The sequence below is a fragment of the Athene cunicularia genome (genome assembly GCF_003259725.1).
Source record: "Athene cunicularia isolate RWA chromosome 2 unlocalized genomic scaffold, athCun1 chr2_part2, whole genome shotgun sequence".
NCBI lineage: Eukaryota > Metazoa > Chordata > Aves > Strigiformes > Strigidae > Athene > Athene cunicularia.
The window spans coordinates 10471596-10491883 of record NW_020799096.1 but is presented as its reverse complement, the minus strand read 5'-3'; the positions used below and the strand labels follow the sequence as shown (position 1 = coordinate 10491883).

General features: G+C 40.5%; 1 protein-coding gene across 6 annotated transcripts in view; it reads right to left on the bottom strand.

Moving 5' to 3' along the window:
* Window positions 1-20288, bottom strand: part of HECW1 (HECT, C2 and WW domain containing E3 ubiquitin protein ligase 1) — a 260401-nt gene that overhangs the window by 168535 nt on the left and 71578 nt on the right. For all 6 annotated transcript variants that reach the window (XM_026843836.1, XM_026843834.1, XM_026843837.1 and 3 more), the window contains exon 2: window positions 6754-7078. In XM_026843836.1, coding sequence (XP_026699637.1) covers window positions 6754-7042 — 289 coding nt within the window. In that variant the 5' untranslated portion in view covers window positions 7043-7078. The remainder of the gene's footprint in view (window positions 1-6753; window positions 7079-20288) is intronic.

Sequence of the window (20288 nt, the reverse complement as noted above, 5' to 3'; positions counted from 1 at the left end):
TTCTGCTTTAAGGCTCATCCTGGCAAGAATTTTGTGCTGTCCACTCTTTGTGCCATGATTGATTCTACCCAGTCAGTGGTCTGAATGTGCTGCATGGATTGTACTTCTTTTGCAGGTTTGAGGTCAAAACCTGATTTTTGGTGCACCAACATTCCCCACTGACTGATTTCGTCAGAAATGCTTTAGTGGGTGATCATTACTGACTTCATTATCAGTTTGGGTTATATAGCAATACGGGCCCTCACTGCACAGCACAGAGGCCATTTTATCCCTGGAAAACACTGAGAAGGCACGAGGCTGCTGTACTCCCTGTCTGCATTATTTCCCTTTCCTGATATTCAGAATGACAGCTGATGTGGAAAACTCTTTTCCACCTGTTCACCTAGAAAGGTTCATAATACAATATCTGTTATTTTATGGAGAAATAATAAATGAAACTGGGAATACTTTGGCACACCATAAACACCTCAACCATATTTTAAAGATATTTAAGGAAAAGAACAGGCAACCTACAGGCTTCTTTATCATGACTTCCCTAAAAGACCATAAAGCACACCACCACTGCATTAATTCCTCTACAGATGCTTTTTTGTGCATTGCTACTAACATTAACACCACACAAATGACAGAGGTAAACCTTAGAAGCACTGAAAGGTGGAATGGGCCAGAAGCCATGGATGTTGGGAATATTCAGAGACTCTTGCATTTAAACGTTGACTTGTAAAGGGGTGAAACAGAGGCAAAAGCTGACTGTGTTTGTGTCACATTTGGGGGGTCTGGAAACAGCCTATCCTGGTTTCATCCAGCTGAAGTGGTCTGCCAGATACAGAACTGGGAAAGGCAAAAAAGTGTCTCAGCCTGATACAAGAGAAGTCACTCTCACTGGATCCAAGAGCATCCAGGTGAAGGCAAACCCGGTTAGAACAAAGAACTGATATCGCTGCACTAATGTATCTGCCAAGGCCTACGATACCTAATTCCCTCCGTTCAGCACTTGCGCAGGCTTTCTATTGTTGGTTTTTTTTGTCAGGTTTGCTTCTCTGACACTTTTTGTTCCTGAAATAAATAATGCTGTGTTAGTGAAAGCTGTCTGGCCACTGGGCACCTCTGTTGATGTTCTACAGAGAGCAGAATTGCAGGTGTCAAACAAAACTTAACTTGCTGAGGTGATCACAGCCAGCCACGGCTGCTGTCCCCAGGCTGGTGAGACACCCAAATACATGATGACATACTGAGAAACCCTAAAACCAGAGCAAGGTTCTTTGCCAAAGGCCGTCAAAGGACCGGGAAGATGGGTAACCCCAGGTCACAACAAATCCAAACATCAACAAAATTCACTCTAAGCAGGCACATTGTGGAGCGTTTTGTTTTACAGATGGCTGTATTGGAAGCAGAGAGGTGGAGCAACCATCCAGAGAGTGCCTGAATCAGGGATTACAGCTGTAAGGCAGGGACCCGCAACGCCCAGACTGACATGCACATTACTGTTTCCAACATTTTCCATCTCTGCTGGCAACATGTGATACTTTCTGCTTGCATGCACTGGATGTTTGGTAAAATAGCTGTACAAAAAAGTTCTGATCCAAGTCTGACAGCAGGAAAAATGTAGATCTTTCTCATTGCCTCAGTGGGCAATACAGCAACACAAAGCCCTCTAAGCCTAAAATCAACTGGGAAAGTGTTTAAACAAATGCTTAAATGTTTATTAACCAATAGCTTTAAAAATCAGATTTGTCAGATAACGGTGAATTGCCTTTTGGGGAAAGCAAAAACATCAAAAGCTGAAACAGAGGAGGAAAACATACTGTTTTAAAGCTGAATTTGAGTCACTAATTAGGTCAAGAATTCCTACTTATGTAAATTTGAGAGGAACTGCTCTGTCAAAGGCCAAATACGGACAGGAAATCTGACCCTATAAGATTTCTGTATGAAGAAACTTTTAATACACAGCCTTTAATAATGTTTTGTTCTCCCATTAGGAAATGCTGACAGAAAAAAAGGCTACTGCACATGGGTAAGAAGAGTATAATGTTAGCCCTGATAAATTCACATCACCGTGCACAGACACTGGAGCAAACGATTCTTTCAATAGTCTGGTTTAAACATTTCTCATTAGCTACTCTACATCAGATATGGAGATGATGACAGAAGTGAAATCTAGTAGCAGCTAAAATGCTACTGCAGTAATTATAAGATAGCTCTTTATCTACAGGCAGCTGCCAGCAGTCCATACTAATTTATCTAAGAGGCTTCATACTGTAGCAAATAGAAATAGCAAATGAGATAACAAAGGAAAAGTCTGAGATAAATAACTGCAAATATTCTGTCTCACAGTAGCCACTAAGTGAGAATTCTTTTGAAAAAATATATACAAACACGCTATCTTCATTACTCATAACTCTTTTGATTTCACTTTTTTTCCCCCAATGTGCATTTTCTTTACACATAGCTTTTCTGCAAAGAAAACTCAAATTCCAGATATTTTAAAATAGCAACAGAGCTGTGCTATGTTCACATTTCTCAGAGAACTCTTTTTGAGTGTTTATATGTATTTTTGATTGCAAGTATGCTTCTGAAAGACTGCTGATGTTCATAATAGTATAGTTCTCTTGAGGGAAGGCCAATGCACACCTCAGGTGAGATGTTACAGAATTCAGAGGTTCCTCCCCATAGCTCTGAGCTGATACATAGTATATACAAGGCTAAGTTAGAACAACTCTCAAGTTCAAGCTTAGCACAAATGAAATGCAATTCCTGCTCCTGAAGGTGCAGTATGTCTTAAACACCCAGAAAGCCTTGTTCTTCCATTTCTCGTATTTTTTGTCATCTTACCATGGCTAATCTTAAAAAGCACTGAAATAATAATATCTGCATTTTAACAGCATCAACATTGACTATTCTCCCTTCAACTAAGGAGTTTTTCTATGGCCGTTCACGAAAATCACATAGGTATGTATGGGTGTTTTCATGCAGCTACAGGGTGGATACATTCAGTAATTATTTTTTGCCAGGAGAGACATGACCACCATTTTTTACACTGTTTTATGAGAGATTGACTGGCTGGCTAGTCATTTCCTGAGACCATGAGCAAAAGTTAATTCAAATAACCAATTCTGAATCCCACTTTTACCTTCTTCTGGGAAACAGTCTTTGCAGTTGGTCACCCTTAGGAATGCGCACATGGATTGAAGAGGAGAACACCAGATACCTTGTGATAAAAGGATCTGTGGCTCCTTCCCGTGAGGAGCAAGCAGCCAGAATTCCCATACAGGGAGGACTCCCTTAAGTCTTTTTTTCAAGCTACTTGAACTTTTGAATAGCATCCAAAAATGCCCTATGGTATCAAAACACATGAGCTACATGATTTTTGCTCTTTTTCTTTTGGAAGCCTTTTATATCGTCTATATTTCTCCATAATTGGAACATCTTTGTCCTGAAGCTTATTGGGTATCATCAGGATTTTAATGTTGGCAGTGGTGATGAGAACTGTTTAAGTTTTATGCATTTCAAAACCAACACTCATATAAAGTTATTTGGAGATATTTCCTATAATACTACAATGGCACTGATTAAACTCCTCTAAGGTGAGAAGTGCCTTCTGTTCTGCTTTTGTATAGTCCCTTCCTGCGTATTCCAGGAACTCCCACAAGACAAATAAAAAATATCAACTCTAATGCTCCTGCACCAAGTTTTAAAGAAAATCCACACCACTCTGCCTGATACCCCAAGGATGCAAATAATTTCTCATTGTTCTTGTGACTCACCACAATATTAAATATTGCTGCACTCAAACCTTTCAGCTCAAATTTCAGCAACCCAAGCAATCACAAAAAAGACTGGGCTGTATCTACAAGCTGGCTTTGGGATGAACACTAGAATGACCAGCAGCAATGCAATAGTCAACAGTGTTGCCATGCAAGTGGTAATAACAGGCTTCAACACTAATCCTCTATTGAGCAGACTGGGAAAAGCTCATAGTTTCTTTGGTTCTCTTGTTCCAGTCTGGCTGCTAATTCAAAACACAGTCATATATCAGTTTACATCATGGAGGTCATACCCACAAGGCCAGTAACATTCCCTCTCTAAACAGGAGTGCAGGCTCATAAAATCTTCAAATGCACACACAAATCTAAGTCATAAGGGATGTCTGGATCTCCTAACCCTATGGATTGGTCACAAACATGGAATACAGCATGCATCAGTGTTTTATTTCAGGTCAGAAGTATGCTTTTGTAATGACCCTTCCAATGGTCCCCACTCTGTCACCACCAGACTATGTGGTGATCTTCGGGCACACCAACTCAACTCTGTCCTGACAAAGCTAAACTGAAAGATGCACTACAGTGACCTAAGGGCATTCAGTCTGACAGACTGAGACTGTTCTAAAGCCAAGCCCCCAAAATGTATTCACCAGATATTTGCTTCTACAGACCCATTCCTGCTGGTTCCCCGTACTTTGCTAATGTGAATTCAGCCGTAGTGCCAGTTACCTTCTCAGGTTCTGAGTGTTTTCCATGTCAAACTAACACCAAAATCCATGTGATCTTGAAAATCTCCCATGTTCTTTCTTTAAGGCAATCAAAACACCAAACCTCATTTCCCATTAGGTTTGGGGAGGGGAGAAGTGGGAAGAAGGGAAAGGAAGACTTAAAAAGGAAGGAAGGGTGTGGCTGCCTGGTACTCCCTCAGTTATTTAAATAGGGAATCTGAGAGGCTGGAGACAAAACACCTTCAAAGACATGAAGGGTCAGCCGTTGGGTTCCTGGGGATGGACACACTATGCAATTTTTAATTTGGCAGCAGTGTTCCTTGGAATGAGCCATTGACTATTGCCATTAACACCAGGCATTCAGCCAGCAGGGGCAAGGATACACTTCACAATTTTCACTTCTAATTTACTGGGGTGTCTCAAGCAACATCCTGTTTGATACGGTAAATTAAGCAGGAGTAGCAGAGTGGATTTTTCTTTTGCCCAGTTAAACCTCTATGTATTCAAGTCACCCATCAAAAAAGATTTAGGATGCGTCTTCAGAGTCCTTTATACAACGTGTGAGCTATGAAACTGGGCTGAAGAAGTTCATTCAATGTGAAATAGCTCTGTGCACTTTCTGTTGACTCCAGACCACCAGAATATACACTTTCCCTCCTTTTACTGAAGCAATACAGCTCTCCATGAGTTGCCTGTGCTACTGCAGAATAGGCTTAGAGTATTTCTTAGTGCTTAGTACTGGGGGCTGCTGTGTCTTCTCATCTGTTGCATTAAAACACTCAACTGCAAGCTTAAGAGAATACTTGTGTTTACAGTTAAGGCCAACAAACCAGACTGCTTGCAGAACATCTGTTTTAAATCCACTCTCTTTTTCCTAAAATATTTTAAATTTCAGAAGCCTATTTTTGCTTTCAAAGCAGGGTATTTTATGAGGTTACTCATGGGAACAAGTACTGCAGCCTGGCTTACTGTAACCACCACTCCTTTCCTTACATGTCCTAAATAGCCACCCTCATGTTCCCCTTCTCCCAGTCTCTCCAATACCCTAAAATCATCTTCCAACACCTAACACTGTATCACCACACCAGAGTTCCTCTACATGCTCAGACCTCCCATCCAGCACCTTCTCACATCCCATATCACCAATATTTGCATTCCCAACATCAGCAGCATGTGATGTCAAGCCTTCTGGTTTTATCCACTATAGCACTTAAGTAAAACTGTAACTCCCTATGATGGCCCCTATGATTGCTCCAGAAGCCCAACTCAACATCACATGCTCTACCTGGTTTTGGTTTGTTATCTGGGCAAGATGGAACAGTGCTATTGTAACTAAAATGCTGGTATAGTGCTAGGCACACTTATCCAAACAAATAAGGGCTGTGTTTTACCAACATTTCCCTCTGTGGAAGCAACAATTTGAGTCTGTCTTCTTTACCAAGTCACTGGTTTTCTGCAAACATTTAAGAACTTCACATTTTTAAGACCTCTAATCCATAGAGGGATGTGTCTGAAACTGATCCATCATGTTCAAAACTCACCACAGAGCAAAGAGTTAACACTAATTTCAGTCTAGGCAGCAAGACTATTTCCATAGGAACCAAACCAGGTTTAAAAAATGCTAATCTTACACTGAAGGGAAACAATCAGTTAAAAGTGGATTGAAACCATTTCTTATTACTGTTATGTGGGGCTGGATTTACTAGATGGAGATGCCAAAAATATGCTAATGTACATGACTGAATACAGCTTCCAATACACACACACACAAAAAACCAAAAAACAAAACCAAAAACTTTCTGGGACAGCTCCAGAGTGCCTCAGTCTGTAATCAAAATATCCTTTGGCTATAAAGAAAAAGGCATTCTGTTTCATGAGGTTTTTAAATGATTCATATTCTTGACTTGTAAAACCTCTCATCTGTCACAGATTACTCAAGGACTCACAAGAGGAAACTCTGAAAATATTATGCTGTCTTTATACAGGAGGTATTTTCCCTAAATCCAAATGGCTTTAAAATGAAAATATCTTGAAATTTCAAGACACTGTCAACACAAAGCCTTCTCATATCTTTGCTGAAGAAAAAGTGAGCACAAGGACTGCAACCAGCAATTTAGGAGCAGAATAACTCTTGTAATATATAAACCCACTTAAAAAGTACCCTCAGTGGAGCTGCATCAGCTCATTATTACCATTAGCCCCTATTACCCTAGTGCTTATAAGTAAAAAAAGCAGCAAAACACCCAAAGGGGAAGGGGACTTACCTATGAGATACATGCCGATCCAGTCCCCTGCATCTACTTCCTCCTTTATATCCCAGTATATCACTAGGTCCTGCGAATGCCCGATGGAATAGTAGGAGCTGCTGACCATCAGGGTAGACCGGCTGTCTGAAGTGACAAGGTCCGTGTCACTGGTAGACCTAGGAATGGTGACCGTCTCATGAGAATTGTTCCTGATGTCCATGTTATGGAACTGGTCAGGGTTATAGCTGTATCTGAGAGGCTCTTTGCACCGGCGCCGATTTTGTGAGTTCCTAGATGGAGACGCCATGGCTGCCAGGCCCAGGAACCTGTTTTGGTACAGATTCTGTGAAGAAAAAAAAAGATAGTATTTACAGTATTATTCATTTTTCAGTAACGTCAAAGCTCAGGAAAAGTAGTACATCAGAATGAGAAAGCAGCAGATCTTTTTCCATTTGGCATTGCAAAAAAAAAAGGCATGAAAAGATGTAGCAGGAAATACAGTGCTAACTCAACTCCTACTCCATAATTCTTACCATGAAAACAAGTGTAAAAGTAAGTCTTGCACCACAAAGCTCAGCCACAACTACCACTCTGTGAGGTAATTAATAGTAGCTGGTTTCCTTCACGTTAATGTATGCATCCAGAAACAAACACTGCAACTATCAAACTGCTAGAGTGCCATTCTCTTTTAACATCAGGAGATAGTCTTCCTACTTTTGACACTTGGAATTAAGTCTTCTCCCCCGTAATTCTTGTTATATTTGCAGAGGAATCCTTCTTAAAGCACAGTTGCCCCAGAGATCATATTCCATCTGGAGAGACTGGTTAGCAGTGAGTAAGAACTCTTCCTCCCTGCTGGAGATCTCAAGAGTGAAAGCCATGAAAACAGAGTTATCCTTGTTACCAAAATAGAGATGTCTTCACGGAAGTGTAAATACAAACTATGTGTTGCAGTGTCTCTCAGTATAACTGATAGCTTCCGACCCTCCCGCTCTGCTTTGTTTTTTGCAGTAGACTGTGAAATACCACGCACGCTCGCTCTGGTAGGAATTTGGGAATGCACTGGACAACTAATGGGAATTGAGAAGGTTACTGCATAGTCATTGTACCAGCCATTGAAAAATATTTAAATTCCAACCTACCCTCCTTCCTCAAGGCAAGCTGAGTGACTTGTACAAAATGCGTCACGGTGCATGAGTTAGGAGCTCTTGTGAGTTGGCAGATGGAAAATGCTTAAGTTATGACTGGGTTAAATTTTGATGTGAAGACATGCTTTGATAATGATCAAAATACTGGTTATTCCTTACTTCTGTGCTCTTTGTTTTTCCCATTTTCCTTCCCAGCTTTCCCTCTTCTCTCCCTGCAGCTCTGCTATTTCAATCACTCAGTTTTTCATTATTCATTAGCCTTCCATTATCCGTCTGTTGCCAACCATGCTGTCAAGTCCATTAGATAGAAAACCAGACAGCTTTCCAGTATGCTATGAAATGCTTTTCACATGATCAGAAGTCAAATCATCCTTCTGAACTCAAACAAATTAAGCGGAAGAAAAATCACAGCTCCCTTTGTCCAGCCAAGCAGTTATTTAACCCTGGCTTTATTAAGGCTATGGTAGCACAGAAGAATAGGAAGTCCTGAAAAAATAAAATATTTGTTTATTAATACCGATTTTTATGGAATAATTAAGACACCTATTATTGTCTCTTCGGATTCTGTTGCACAAAAACTGTACAGAGAACAAAATTTAACTGCCATGTTTGTACCCCTAGAATATGCTGTCAGTTTGTAGACACTGCCTTACAACGCTTACAATCTGTTGACCCAAATCCTCACTTACTGCATTAAACAGGGTTTATAAGCAAAAATAGCTTCAGCAGGAATGCCACACCTTATAGTAAGTGCTGGCAAGATTGAAGATAATAATGCAAAAGGCTACACTAGAGATACAGGAATAGCAGGAAGGAAGCATGTGGGGGAACGAAGTACATGGTGTGGCACTTGCTATGCATCTAATCTTGTCTTTGCTGCTCGTTTTCTAAGTTACATTTATTCACTGTTTGAAAAGAGAGTTCACTTCACAGTATAAAGACCGGTATTCCTTGTAAACAGAAAATGCATCTTTTTAAAATCAAAAAACAGGGTCTCACATGCTGTGAACACTTCCTAAACTGGGAAACACCTCTGGACATGCACAACTACCACGTTCCAGTCAGCAATTTAAAATCGATGGGACTTTCTGTCCCTTAGTGAAGAAGACATCTTGCTGTTACAACAGTACCCGAGACAACTAATATTGTTTTTATAATGGCTATATAGCAACACAAAGAAGTTCAAGTCCACTCTTCTGGATTAGTCTGTATCATTAACCTGGGTTCCTTTGCTCGTAGTGCACTACCCAAAAGCTGCTTTAGTTCAAAGGCAGACATTTCACTTCTGGTGACAAATTGCTCTAGGGAATAGCAGTTCTGCAGATATTCATTTTTTAATGTTAATAGATGTAGAGTATTAATTAACTGCATACTATTAAATTAGACTTAAACATTTAAATTTTTTTCAGCTTCAGCGTGACTTTAAGCAGTTTGAATGAAAATGATAAATTCATCACTATGTTCTAATTCTGTAAGTCCCCATTTTCCTGTACATTGATGCCAGTGGAACAAATGGCACAATCTGAAAGCAACCCAGAAGGCCACATTCTCCAAAAATCCAAGTCTCTCATATTTCCAGCATCAGTTCTACACAAATACATTAATCTGCAAAAAACAAAATCCCCAAACTGAAAAAATCCCAAACAAATGGGACAATAGTCACACATAATTATCTGGATTAAATAATGGATCAAAATATAAGCATGGCTGTATGAATAAGTAGAAAAGAGGTTAGGAAAAATAGTTACTCCACATTTTATTACCAGCTTTGCATGTTTTCCATGCAACTGTCTAAAGCGTGCACACAGACCCAAGCCCTGGTGATAGAGTCCCAGTCATTGTGAGACAGCTTAAAAAAATTGCAAAGACATCCTCTTGACATCTTGTGGAAGCAATCTGGTCCACCATAGACACCTACTATTTTTTTTTTTAAATATCTTTTTTAGAGGCTTGAGAGTGATATTTATTCTGACCTTTTGCAGAAGTGTGTACACTATACACACTAACCTATACACTCATTTCTAATATACATTGTAAATTATAAAGCAAGAACAATGAACAGCCAAATGCTGACTCAACAACACAACAGATCATGCTTGGCTGTCAACAGAAACAAATCCCTCTTTGTTCCTGGCTCAAAACACTCACTGCATAGCTGCTTCTACAGTCTTTCCAGGGGTATCTCCACCCATGGACTCTCTGTACCAAATGACCCCCAGGCTTCACTTTCCCACATACTCCCTCACCACCTGTATGATGGTTAGTGGGGAGGAGAGCCTTTGCTGATCAGGGTGTCTATGCATGTAAGAGGAAAGGTGGTTTTCTTCTCACACCTTTTAACCTTTTTGCCTCAGATGATCAGATTTTGTCCTAAAAGGGCCCAGTCTTGCCACACTTAAGTACATTATTCATATGATACATTCAACATGTGAGCTCAAGCTTGTCCTAAGTTGAGGGTGCCAATACTGCATTAGTGACTGATGCACTGCTTGCCTACTTCTTATGTCTGAACTTACCTAGGACAAGAGGTATGTGCAATATTTCAGATATATCAGCCATGTCCAGTTACTTTAGTTTTTGACACCTGAAGTAGCAGATGCAAAGGTCTTTCCCTTTACATTCCTCATTTGGACATACATAACATGTAATGCAACATAGATAAGTAATTTTTAGTTTATAGTAGACAACTTTTAAATTAACATCTTCTTAAGCAATACAGATGTCACTACTGGTTTTTCTACTGCTATCAGCTACTCTAGCATAAATAAGCATTTATCCAATAACTTTAGTAATTAACTTTTATATCAGAAACAGCCCTTTTGTGTACAGACAGCTATGGCAACAAGTATTTAGCTATAAAACATTAGTGTACTGAGCAAAACTAGCTAAAGGAACATTTTTCCCCTCTTACTGGCACTCCCTCTGATTTTCACAAAGTTTTGGAAAACCTTCTCTCTAATGATATACCAGCCACATAAAAGTCCTACTCAAAATGAGATTTCTGGAGGATTATCTGTGAGAGAATTTGTGTCTTATTTATGTTACTTAGTTCATCTAATGAAAACAATCATCAGAAAAATTAATTTTGGCATTTTTCCCCCCCCCCCCATATAAATGCAACTGCAATTCCTAGAGGGAAAGTTGAAGGAGCAGCCAAAAGGAAATAACAGATGAGATCTGATTGTAAAGAAAACTGACCTCAAAAATGTATACATAGAAAGCATGTAATCAGTAAATGCCAAAAAAAATCATTTCACAGGTTTTCTTCCCACATTCTCTCCCTTTCACGCTCACACCTCTCTCCTTGTCCAATTGCTGTTTGGCACGGGGGCAGCAGAGAGCTGTTGTCACCATGGTGTCTTCCTTCCTCACCTGAGGAAACCATACCACCTCCCTCTCAGAAATACAAAGAATCCTCTGGTTGGAAGGCTTCACACCATTGTTGCTATCCAAATTTCACCAAGGGATTCAGAGCTGCCCTGCAGCAGCTTCCTCTGGAGAGCTCTACGGCTTAATGTTAGGGATTTTTTGTTGTTGTTTGGAATTATTTTAAATCATGCCAGAAAGGCACATGATGTCTTTAGGAATACAGAGGTAGATCTCAGCTATGCATCTGCAAGGATTCAGCTCAATTCTCTGTTCAGAGAACTAAAAGTTGTCTTTTAGATATCTGGACTGGCACTCGTTGCCTCCTGTTGCTGCTTTGTCAGAGAAAAATGTATTTGTGCAGGTCAGGATAGTGGTACGATGGACTTTTACTGTCCATACCAAAGATACTATGTGATTGAAATACAACCCATCACTGAAGCACTGGCAAATGAAGAAATTAAAGGGACAAGGTGACAATATTAGCCCGTAAAACAGTGGGCTCAAAGTAAGATACACATAGTCATCTGCGATATCTGCAAGCAACATCGCAACCAGAATTTCAAGGGCAAGCACCAAGACAGGCAGTGACATAGCTTTGTATGATGGAAAGCTTGGGACACAGAGCATTTATCTGTCTGAAAATTTAATGATCCAGTAGTCAAGTCTGATATCATAGGCAAATCAGATGTGGAGTCAGTCTCTTGGTTGCTCCACCAGAGATGAGGGTTCTAATGATAAGCTTTCAGCCTTCATTTGCAAGGCTAATGTGTTTGTAAGAGACAAGAAGGAGCCAAGACAGATAAAAAAAAATAAATTAGGGTAGCCTGGTAGAAGTGTTAAGTTATGAAGCAAAAGTCTTCTGACCAGCTTTCAGGATGGTAAGATGATGTGTATCAACAAGGATATTGTACTAAAAGAAATATAAGATAGTAATGGCTTGTATGAAAGGTTTAATTGACTGCATGAGAGACAACATAAAAAGTTTTTACAAACTTGGTCACAGCACAGGTGTGAACACCTAGAGCAAAATCTGAGACTGAGCCTGAAAGATAAGCAGGAAAGCAACAGTACCTACTGTCATTGAAAGGTGATGCGGTGTAACTCTGCAAGCCAGAGCTCTGAGGCAGACCTTTAACTTGAAGGTGTGCTCACCAAAAGGGCTTTCAGTATGTAAAACTGTTTTATGAGAGCATTAACTAGAATCAGTTAAGTTCTGAAAGACAGGCAAATCAGCTCTGTTGGATGGAAAATTTAAAAAGCTGGGTCAAAGAAAAAACCTATGAAAATGAAGCTTGCTGCTGTTCCTTACAGACCAGGACTTTCCCCTCCAGCCTTGCTCTCAACCCAGCAATGTGAAGACCTTCCTCACAGCAAACTCCCCTGCTCTTCATAGCCCTAAAGACTTACTGCAGGATCGGCAGGTATTCCCAGCAACCTTCTCACCTCCACTCCCACCACGGGTCTTTGCTCTCAATTTTTTCACCATCTGCTCCCCATCTTTTCCCCATCTGCTCCCTGAACCCATCCACACAGGAAATTGCATTTTCCGTCACTGCGGGCACAGTACAATTGACTATACAAAATGCAAGGCAGTGAAGAGATAAGAAGAAATACAGATCAAAAGTAAGCTATCATCAAAGTTACAGTTTCAGCTACCATAGCTGCCCCTCATCAACCTACTCCCACCTATCACAGCTATTTATTTTTTAGCATCATGTGAGAAAAATCCCTTTGGACATTTGAATTTTAGAAGAATTGTTAGTACGACTCTTAGAACAAAAAGGATTTTTAAAACATAGCTTATAGGACAGCCAAATCCAGTAAACAAGGTCTTCTAGTACAAGGAGCTATACAAAATCTTCTCCAAATGGTTTTGCATCTGACTTGCTGAAAACATAAGACCCAACATGAAAATCATCAAGCTTGGGATTGGAGAATGCTATGAAGCCAAAGGATTTGGTGATTTGGAAAGCACAGAGAACTTTGTAGGATCAGGCCGTTTATCTGAGAGGCACAGGAATGGTTTCTCAGAGCTCTAAAGGAATCATTTAATAGCATGAGGGAGTCACAGCCTTCTGTGGTCTACTGATACCCTTTTCACTGCAAGATATTACAGAGCATATAGATGAGACTGCTGCTTTCAGGAAAACTCAAATGCAGGCTGCAAACATTTCAGAGGGATGCACGCCATAATAACACTAAAGAACTTTAAGCGCATTTGTCTCGATATTGTGCACCTATTACACAATATATATATTTATGCCTATAATAAAAACTAATTGGAAATCAAAGCCATTATACATCAGCAGTGGGGCAAGTAGATGTTATTAGGTAGTTAATTTTTCTATTTCCTGACCTTTGTGCACTTCCAGTCTAGCTGTACTGCTATGTTAATGTACCCTCTTACATTTAACTTTGCTTCAGTGATGTGCAAATCACTGCACAAATTAGAATCAAAATGAAAGAGTTGGCCTCAAGGTCAACCGAGCAAGGTTTGGTGCTGGTGGGTGGGATTTATTCCCAATGCAGGTCTATTAGTCATAAGGCAGCAAAAACTGGCAGCACAGTAACCAGGGGTGCTCTTAACATCTATGAAGAAAAGTACAATTAAGAGCAGTTCACATTTTCTGAGAGCACTTAAACAATCTCCTGGGCACAAACTGGATTATGGGGTAGTGGTTGGAGGGAAATTCTTGAAGTTCAGAAAAAGAAAGGAAAAAAAATAACAGTGCTTGTTTTCTGCTCTTTCTGAAAGAGTGCTAATTAGGTGATTTCAAGAATTAAGATTTGTGTACCTGTAAGTATAAAAACAAAACAAGTTTCTAAAATAAAATTGCATTTTACCAGTTTTAGATGAGATCACTCAAAGTTTCTACACTATAGACTACTTATGTCTAAGTAAGAGTAATTAACAATCCTACATTCAACACATTTGTATTGACACAGCGATAATACACTCACAGTTCACTACATGAAGCACTGGAAAGTTTCTGCAATAGAATGCAGCTTAATTAATTTCTTAATTTCTCTTAAAACAGTCGCAGGAAACAGTCTTGTCTCAGCAGTTTGGCATAGCAAGGGATGAGAAACAGCCATCAGACTCACCCGTTATAGAAAAGAGATCTGAAAATATTGTCTTTCAAGGACATATTCAGGCACACAAGAACACGTAAACTCATAATATGGTCTGAATATAAAATCTCAAAAAAGATATCTGTAAGGAAATAATAAAAGGATCAACATGGTAACATCTTAAACCAAGATAACACTGCACAGCTTCACTCTGTTCTTTCTGCACTAGAAGATTAAAGAAATAACCTTAGGATCTGCTCATATGCTACTATCAAATACTTCGAAGTCTACAATGCTCATCTTTGCTGATGCTTTACAATGCACATAACAGGAAATTTATACTTTTGCCTGGTGGGTTTAAACATCAGAAGCAGTCAGAGAAGTGCTGCTGCAGTACCAGACAGAGGCAGGACAGTGACTACCTATCAACAGGTGCAAGATGAATCGTTAGTTGGTAGGTCAACACACCCTCTCTTGATAAGCAATCTCATGGCCATGAAGGCCAGTGTGGACCATGCCAGCTTCACAGATACACAGTCCTAGTGACTGTGGTGCTGAAGATTAAAAATCTCCATTCCTCATCTTTTCAAAACCAAGGACAATATTTATGAACAATCATTGCAAGGAAAAAAAAAAAAAAAAAGAAAAAAAAAAGCAATCATTCTGTACCAGGCACTGGTAGTGGTTTAATATGCTATTTGAAGTAGAGGAGCATCACTCGCAGCAGAGAGCTGTCCCAAATAGCCTGTGTGCCCCACTCAGGTTTATTTAAGAATCATTACTGCATTCATCAGGTCCACTGCACAGCTGGACTCTGCTAGTGTCCCAGGAAAGCTACTTACTCTAAAGGGTTTTTAGGAGGGAGGAGGTAAGAACAGGGATGCTCTTCTCCTCTGCAGGCTAAAAACATTGTTCTTCTGTGAAGCAATCAACTGATACACTTAGTGAGAAGCCCTGACCATGCTGAATGCCCTGTTTCAGGTTCCACACAGCACATCATAACAGACAACTCTTACTTGATGAATTTTATAACCAGTAGCTTGAGTTCTTCAAGTACTTTGTCTTTAATAGTACTAATAGGGGCCCAGATGCATCCAACTCAAGCTTTAAGTACTCGAGTCACCTCAGTTCAGAATGCAGGTTCCCAAGACTCCCTGTGTACTCAGAGGGAAGTGACTGATGACTCCTGAAAAAGACAAGCCCAGGTAAGGCTTTCCCAGAGAGGATTCAGCTCCAGCTCTCTCCATCACCTTTTTAAGGAGCTGGTGACTGTTGGGATCCTAGGTTAGGCATGTTAGGTTAGATATGAAGGAACCAGACCTGTGTATGAACCTTTCAAGCTGTAAGATTTTATATTATATAAAGATAAGTGGGCAAAGTATTCCTGAGGGAAGCAGAAAATGTGTATTGGAAGTACATTCAGACATGTGAAATAGAAATATAAGGCATATTAAAAACCATGCTAAACTACTACCTGATTATTCAAGAATAGTCTGATTTTCTAGGCAATTATAAAATTGCAAACTAGATGGTACATCCAGAGAAAGTCAAAGAAGAGAAAATAAAAAAAAACCACCTCAGTATATTGTATATATTTTATGTACAGATCTTTTAAAAAGTGTAATACCAGTAAGTGTAGCAGAGATTTACAGGAAAAGCTGTGAAGACATCTTGCAAAATTTAAGAGACTACTAACAAAATGATGTAGAGTAAATATGAGTTGCCGAAAGACATCCAGTAATGTAGGTTTCCCAGAAATGTCAGGTACAGTCATTTCTCCGCTCAGAAGTCCCACATTTCCCGTGTCTATTCCCCAGAGCCCAAAGACTCCTCTGAAAACTTTTTGCAGAAAAACCTCTTAATTTCTTATGATATGTGAGAGTTATAAAAATCCCACCATTCTCCAACATTAAGAATGTATCATACCTTCCACCATGACAACTGTTTTGCTAAAACCCAAAGCTTGTGTGATGTCTGTAGCGTGTATTGCTACCAGATAGAAGAGTTTGCTAATGTATTACATAAGTATCAGGCATACCTGACTACGAATAAAACACACACACTCAAAAAAGGCAACAGAAAGCAACCAAGCGCAGATAATCAAAAGTTACGTTTTTAATATTAACCTCCCTTCAGACATGAGTATGAATCTTTGCAAACAAAAGTTTCATATGTGTAGGTATCAAAGGATTAATCCTGGAGAGCTCAGATCTGCCCATGCTGGATTCCTGACACCACTCTTCCCTCTCTGCCTGGACGCTCCTATGTGCAGCACAGTGGATCCATATACACACACCACAAGACGTTCATCATTGCTATGACCTGTAAAATTTCTATTGACACCATGAGGGTCATTCCCTGCAAGAGCTGCATACGGTTTCCCTCCTGCCTCCCTCTCTTCTAGGCTGTCAGCAAGGTCCCCGTTCTGCTGTGCCGTGTCCCTCACACCACAAACCATGCCATATTCCCAGGTGACCATGCATCTTCCTCTCCTAACCATCCCTTTTTATTCTCAGGACATATCTCCTCTTCCTCACTCATCAGTATTAGCATCCTGCCCTCACTTGCAGGCAGGAAGGGCTAGGGCACAAGGCATCACTTGCTGTACCAGACATAGGACTGGGACTAGATTAACATGCGAGGACAATACACACACAAAACCGAGGAGGGATGAAAGGAGGCTGACCCCTACTCCACAGCAAAGAGAACATTTTAAATCTCCTATTTCATTCATTGCCCCTACACTCTGTCATGTTTCTTAACCCCCATCTGTGTTTAAGAGACGAGTGATTTCAACTGTCAGTATCTCAACCTCCACAGGCAGCGAGGCAGGGCTGAGGCAGGTTAAGTATTATTAGCAGGCTGTGGAGTATTAATGCCTGTATCAACCATTCCTTTGATCTACAAATAACAAACCATTGCAATAAACCAGTCTCAACCAGACACCAGCTTCAGAGCACGCCCTCAGCTCCATCTTCTACCTTTCAACGAGGCCTAGAATATTCCCTGACATTTTAAAATTAATTACCTACAGAGCTCCTGTTATTATCGTATTACCTCCAGACAAATGCAGACATGCCACCCAGTTGAGTGTGCTTGATCCTGCTTCCGATAAAAATAAAGGCGAAACTCCCCCTGACTTCAGTGTGGAACAAAGTGACTTTGTAAAGCAAAGGAAAACCCATATTGATGCCAACAGCTGCAGTTAACAAGGACTAATCCAGACCTGGAAAATCGACAATTCACATTTTAACTAAAACACTTCAACCATTTTCATCCATGCTACAACTTGTTCTCTTGCAAAACACATTAGACCAACACACAGAACAGCAAGTTGCTTTTTTAGGACAGAGATCACAGCAACTACTCTTAGAATGAGATCTCAAAACCTAGAAACAACTCTGTCATTTGATGCGTTAGGATTAATCTAAAATGCAATCATATTTTTAGACCATGACACTTGAATGTTTTTTTTTCCTATGCAATTATAATAATAGAATCCCAAACATGTTTTATTTTGTCAAAAGAAAAGAAATCCCTCAGGATTTAAACTGGAACATAAGACACTGAAGTGTACTCATCATTACTGCATGTTTTTTGCCTGATGTCACTGGAGGGCAGAAAGAAAACTGCCTGCAAGTATTAGAAGTTTGACTGCCACATTTAAGCATGCTTGTTCTTAACAGATTGACTTCTTATGTTTGTATACTCTTGGGACAATTATCGTTTTTGTAATTACATTTTAGAAAAAAATAAATATCTAGAGTTCATTGTGTGTTGGGGTATTTTTTAAAGAAAAGATCTATTATAACTAAGTTTTTGAGGAGCAAGAGTTCTTATTTTGCACTGAAAAGCACTAAAGGAAAACTGATTTATGCCTAGTAATGCCTCAGATCCAGTATGTTATTCTTGAAAATAATCCTTACAGCATAAAAAAACCTTAATACTACTGATAGAACCCATAAGGCATAGTTTAAAGGGTGAGATTTCTCTGTTCCTGGGCAACAGAGAAATCTCACCCTAGGTAAAACTAGACTCAGATACTTATCTGCAAACCAGACTGCTACTTACTGTTTCATCTTTATTAAAAATTGGTTGTGGTTTGATTGTATAAATCACAATAATTTGCTACTACAACTGTATTAATGAGAAGGTAAAGAAACTGGGCAAACTATCCCAAGAGAAAATGAGTAATTTTGGTATTGCAGTCTCTAGTTGAGGAACAAGATTCAGATTTTACAAAGAGAACATGTTGTGGCTTTATGTAGGGCACAAAAATAATCCTACCTGAGAGAACAGAAGCTGTGTTCAGGGACTCTGTTTTCCTCTGGATCACTCTAAGATAATTCTGAGCTACAGGTCAAAGGTTTTCTGGGGAACTGCTAGCCAAGGTTAGATGAAAGGTAGTCTGGTAATTTACCCCTTGAAAGCAAGTATGGGCATAAAGAAGATTTTCAAAGCAGAAACCACCCAGAACAACTGCAGGAGAACTAGATCAAGTAGGGGAAGAAGAGCTAACTGGTGCAGGCTCCTCCAACCAAATATAAATGTAGAAGAGAGACAAGCCCTGCTGACTACCATCACCAAGAGAAACTGGACCTGCACGTAGGGATGAGCAAGTCTCATTGTGACGGTATGATTACCGAACATATACTTAACGTCACTGCTAGTACACCTCTAATACAGTAATTAGAAACTACTACGCTGTATCACAGTCATACGTACAGGCAGCTCACCTTACTGCGTGAGGTTCTAATTTACTTTTTTCTCTTTCACTCCAGTTCAAAAGGGTTTGGGGGCCTGTGTTTAACAAGGTTTCATCAGAGTTTTCAAAGGTGACCAGAAAAGGTGTATTTCACGCACCCACAGACAGAAGCACAAGAATGGGTCTGAATGAAGGTTCTAGCCATAGTTTCCTTCAATTTTAATGAGGACCATTAGTTAGACTTAACCCAATGATTATTTGCTGCCATTAAATCCTCACAGAAGAGCAGTAATTACAGTTTTTAAACACTGCACTTAAAGTAAGGCCTAAAGGAGAAAATTTTTAACCTATTTTTCTCGTAACAACCCTTCTGTCAAGGAAGCGTCCTAAATCCATCAAGGATTAGGTTCTAGGGCATTGTAATGAAAATCTAGAATTTAATTAATTAGTATTTATAGAAGCCTGCACAAGTAAGCAAGTTGGAAAACTATTCAGTTCTGCAGGCATTAAACCCAAGTTCTGGAAGAAAGACAGAGACATGCACATCATCACACAGCAAGGCTGCGGCCACACCAGCGGCCATACCCTGCTTGGATGTCTTGGTGTGGGACTCTGTTCTGTTCTCCTAAGGACAATGAGAACTACCTACTGTCCCATGCCATGCACAAATCAATGAAGCACGCTTTGGTTCATGGATGCTACTTCTACATTGACCGTATTACTATCTGGATAAAATGCTACTCAACCTTAGAGAGTTAAACTGGAATGTCAGTGAGGTTAAAACTTGGCTTTTGAATAGGTATTTCCATTTCAGGTTCTCAAGCACTGAAAGAATTCATTTGTGTACTGGGTTTTGATGGCAAGGTTTTGGTAGCGGGGGGCTACAGGGGTGGCTTCTGTGAGAAGGTGCCAGCAGCTTCCCCCATGTCCGACAGAGCCAAAGCCCAAGGCCAGCCTGCCCCGAGAGGGACCCGCCGCTGGGCAGGGCCGAGCCCGTCAGCGACAGGGGGGGCGCCACCGGGGTAATGTATTTAAGAAAGGGGAAAAACCCCACTGTGGAACAGCATCCAGGAGATGGGTGAGAGCGTGTGGGAGAAAGGGCTGTGCAGAGCCCCGGGTCGGTGCGGCCGGAGGGGCGGGGGGTGCTCCAGGCCCGGGGCAGAGGTTCCCCCGCAGCCCGTGGGGCAGCCCGCGGGGAGGCAGCTGTGCCCCGCACCCAGGGAGGCCCGCGGGGGAGCAGAGCCCCACCCGCAGCCCGG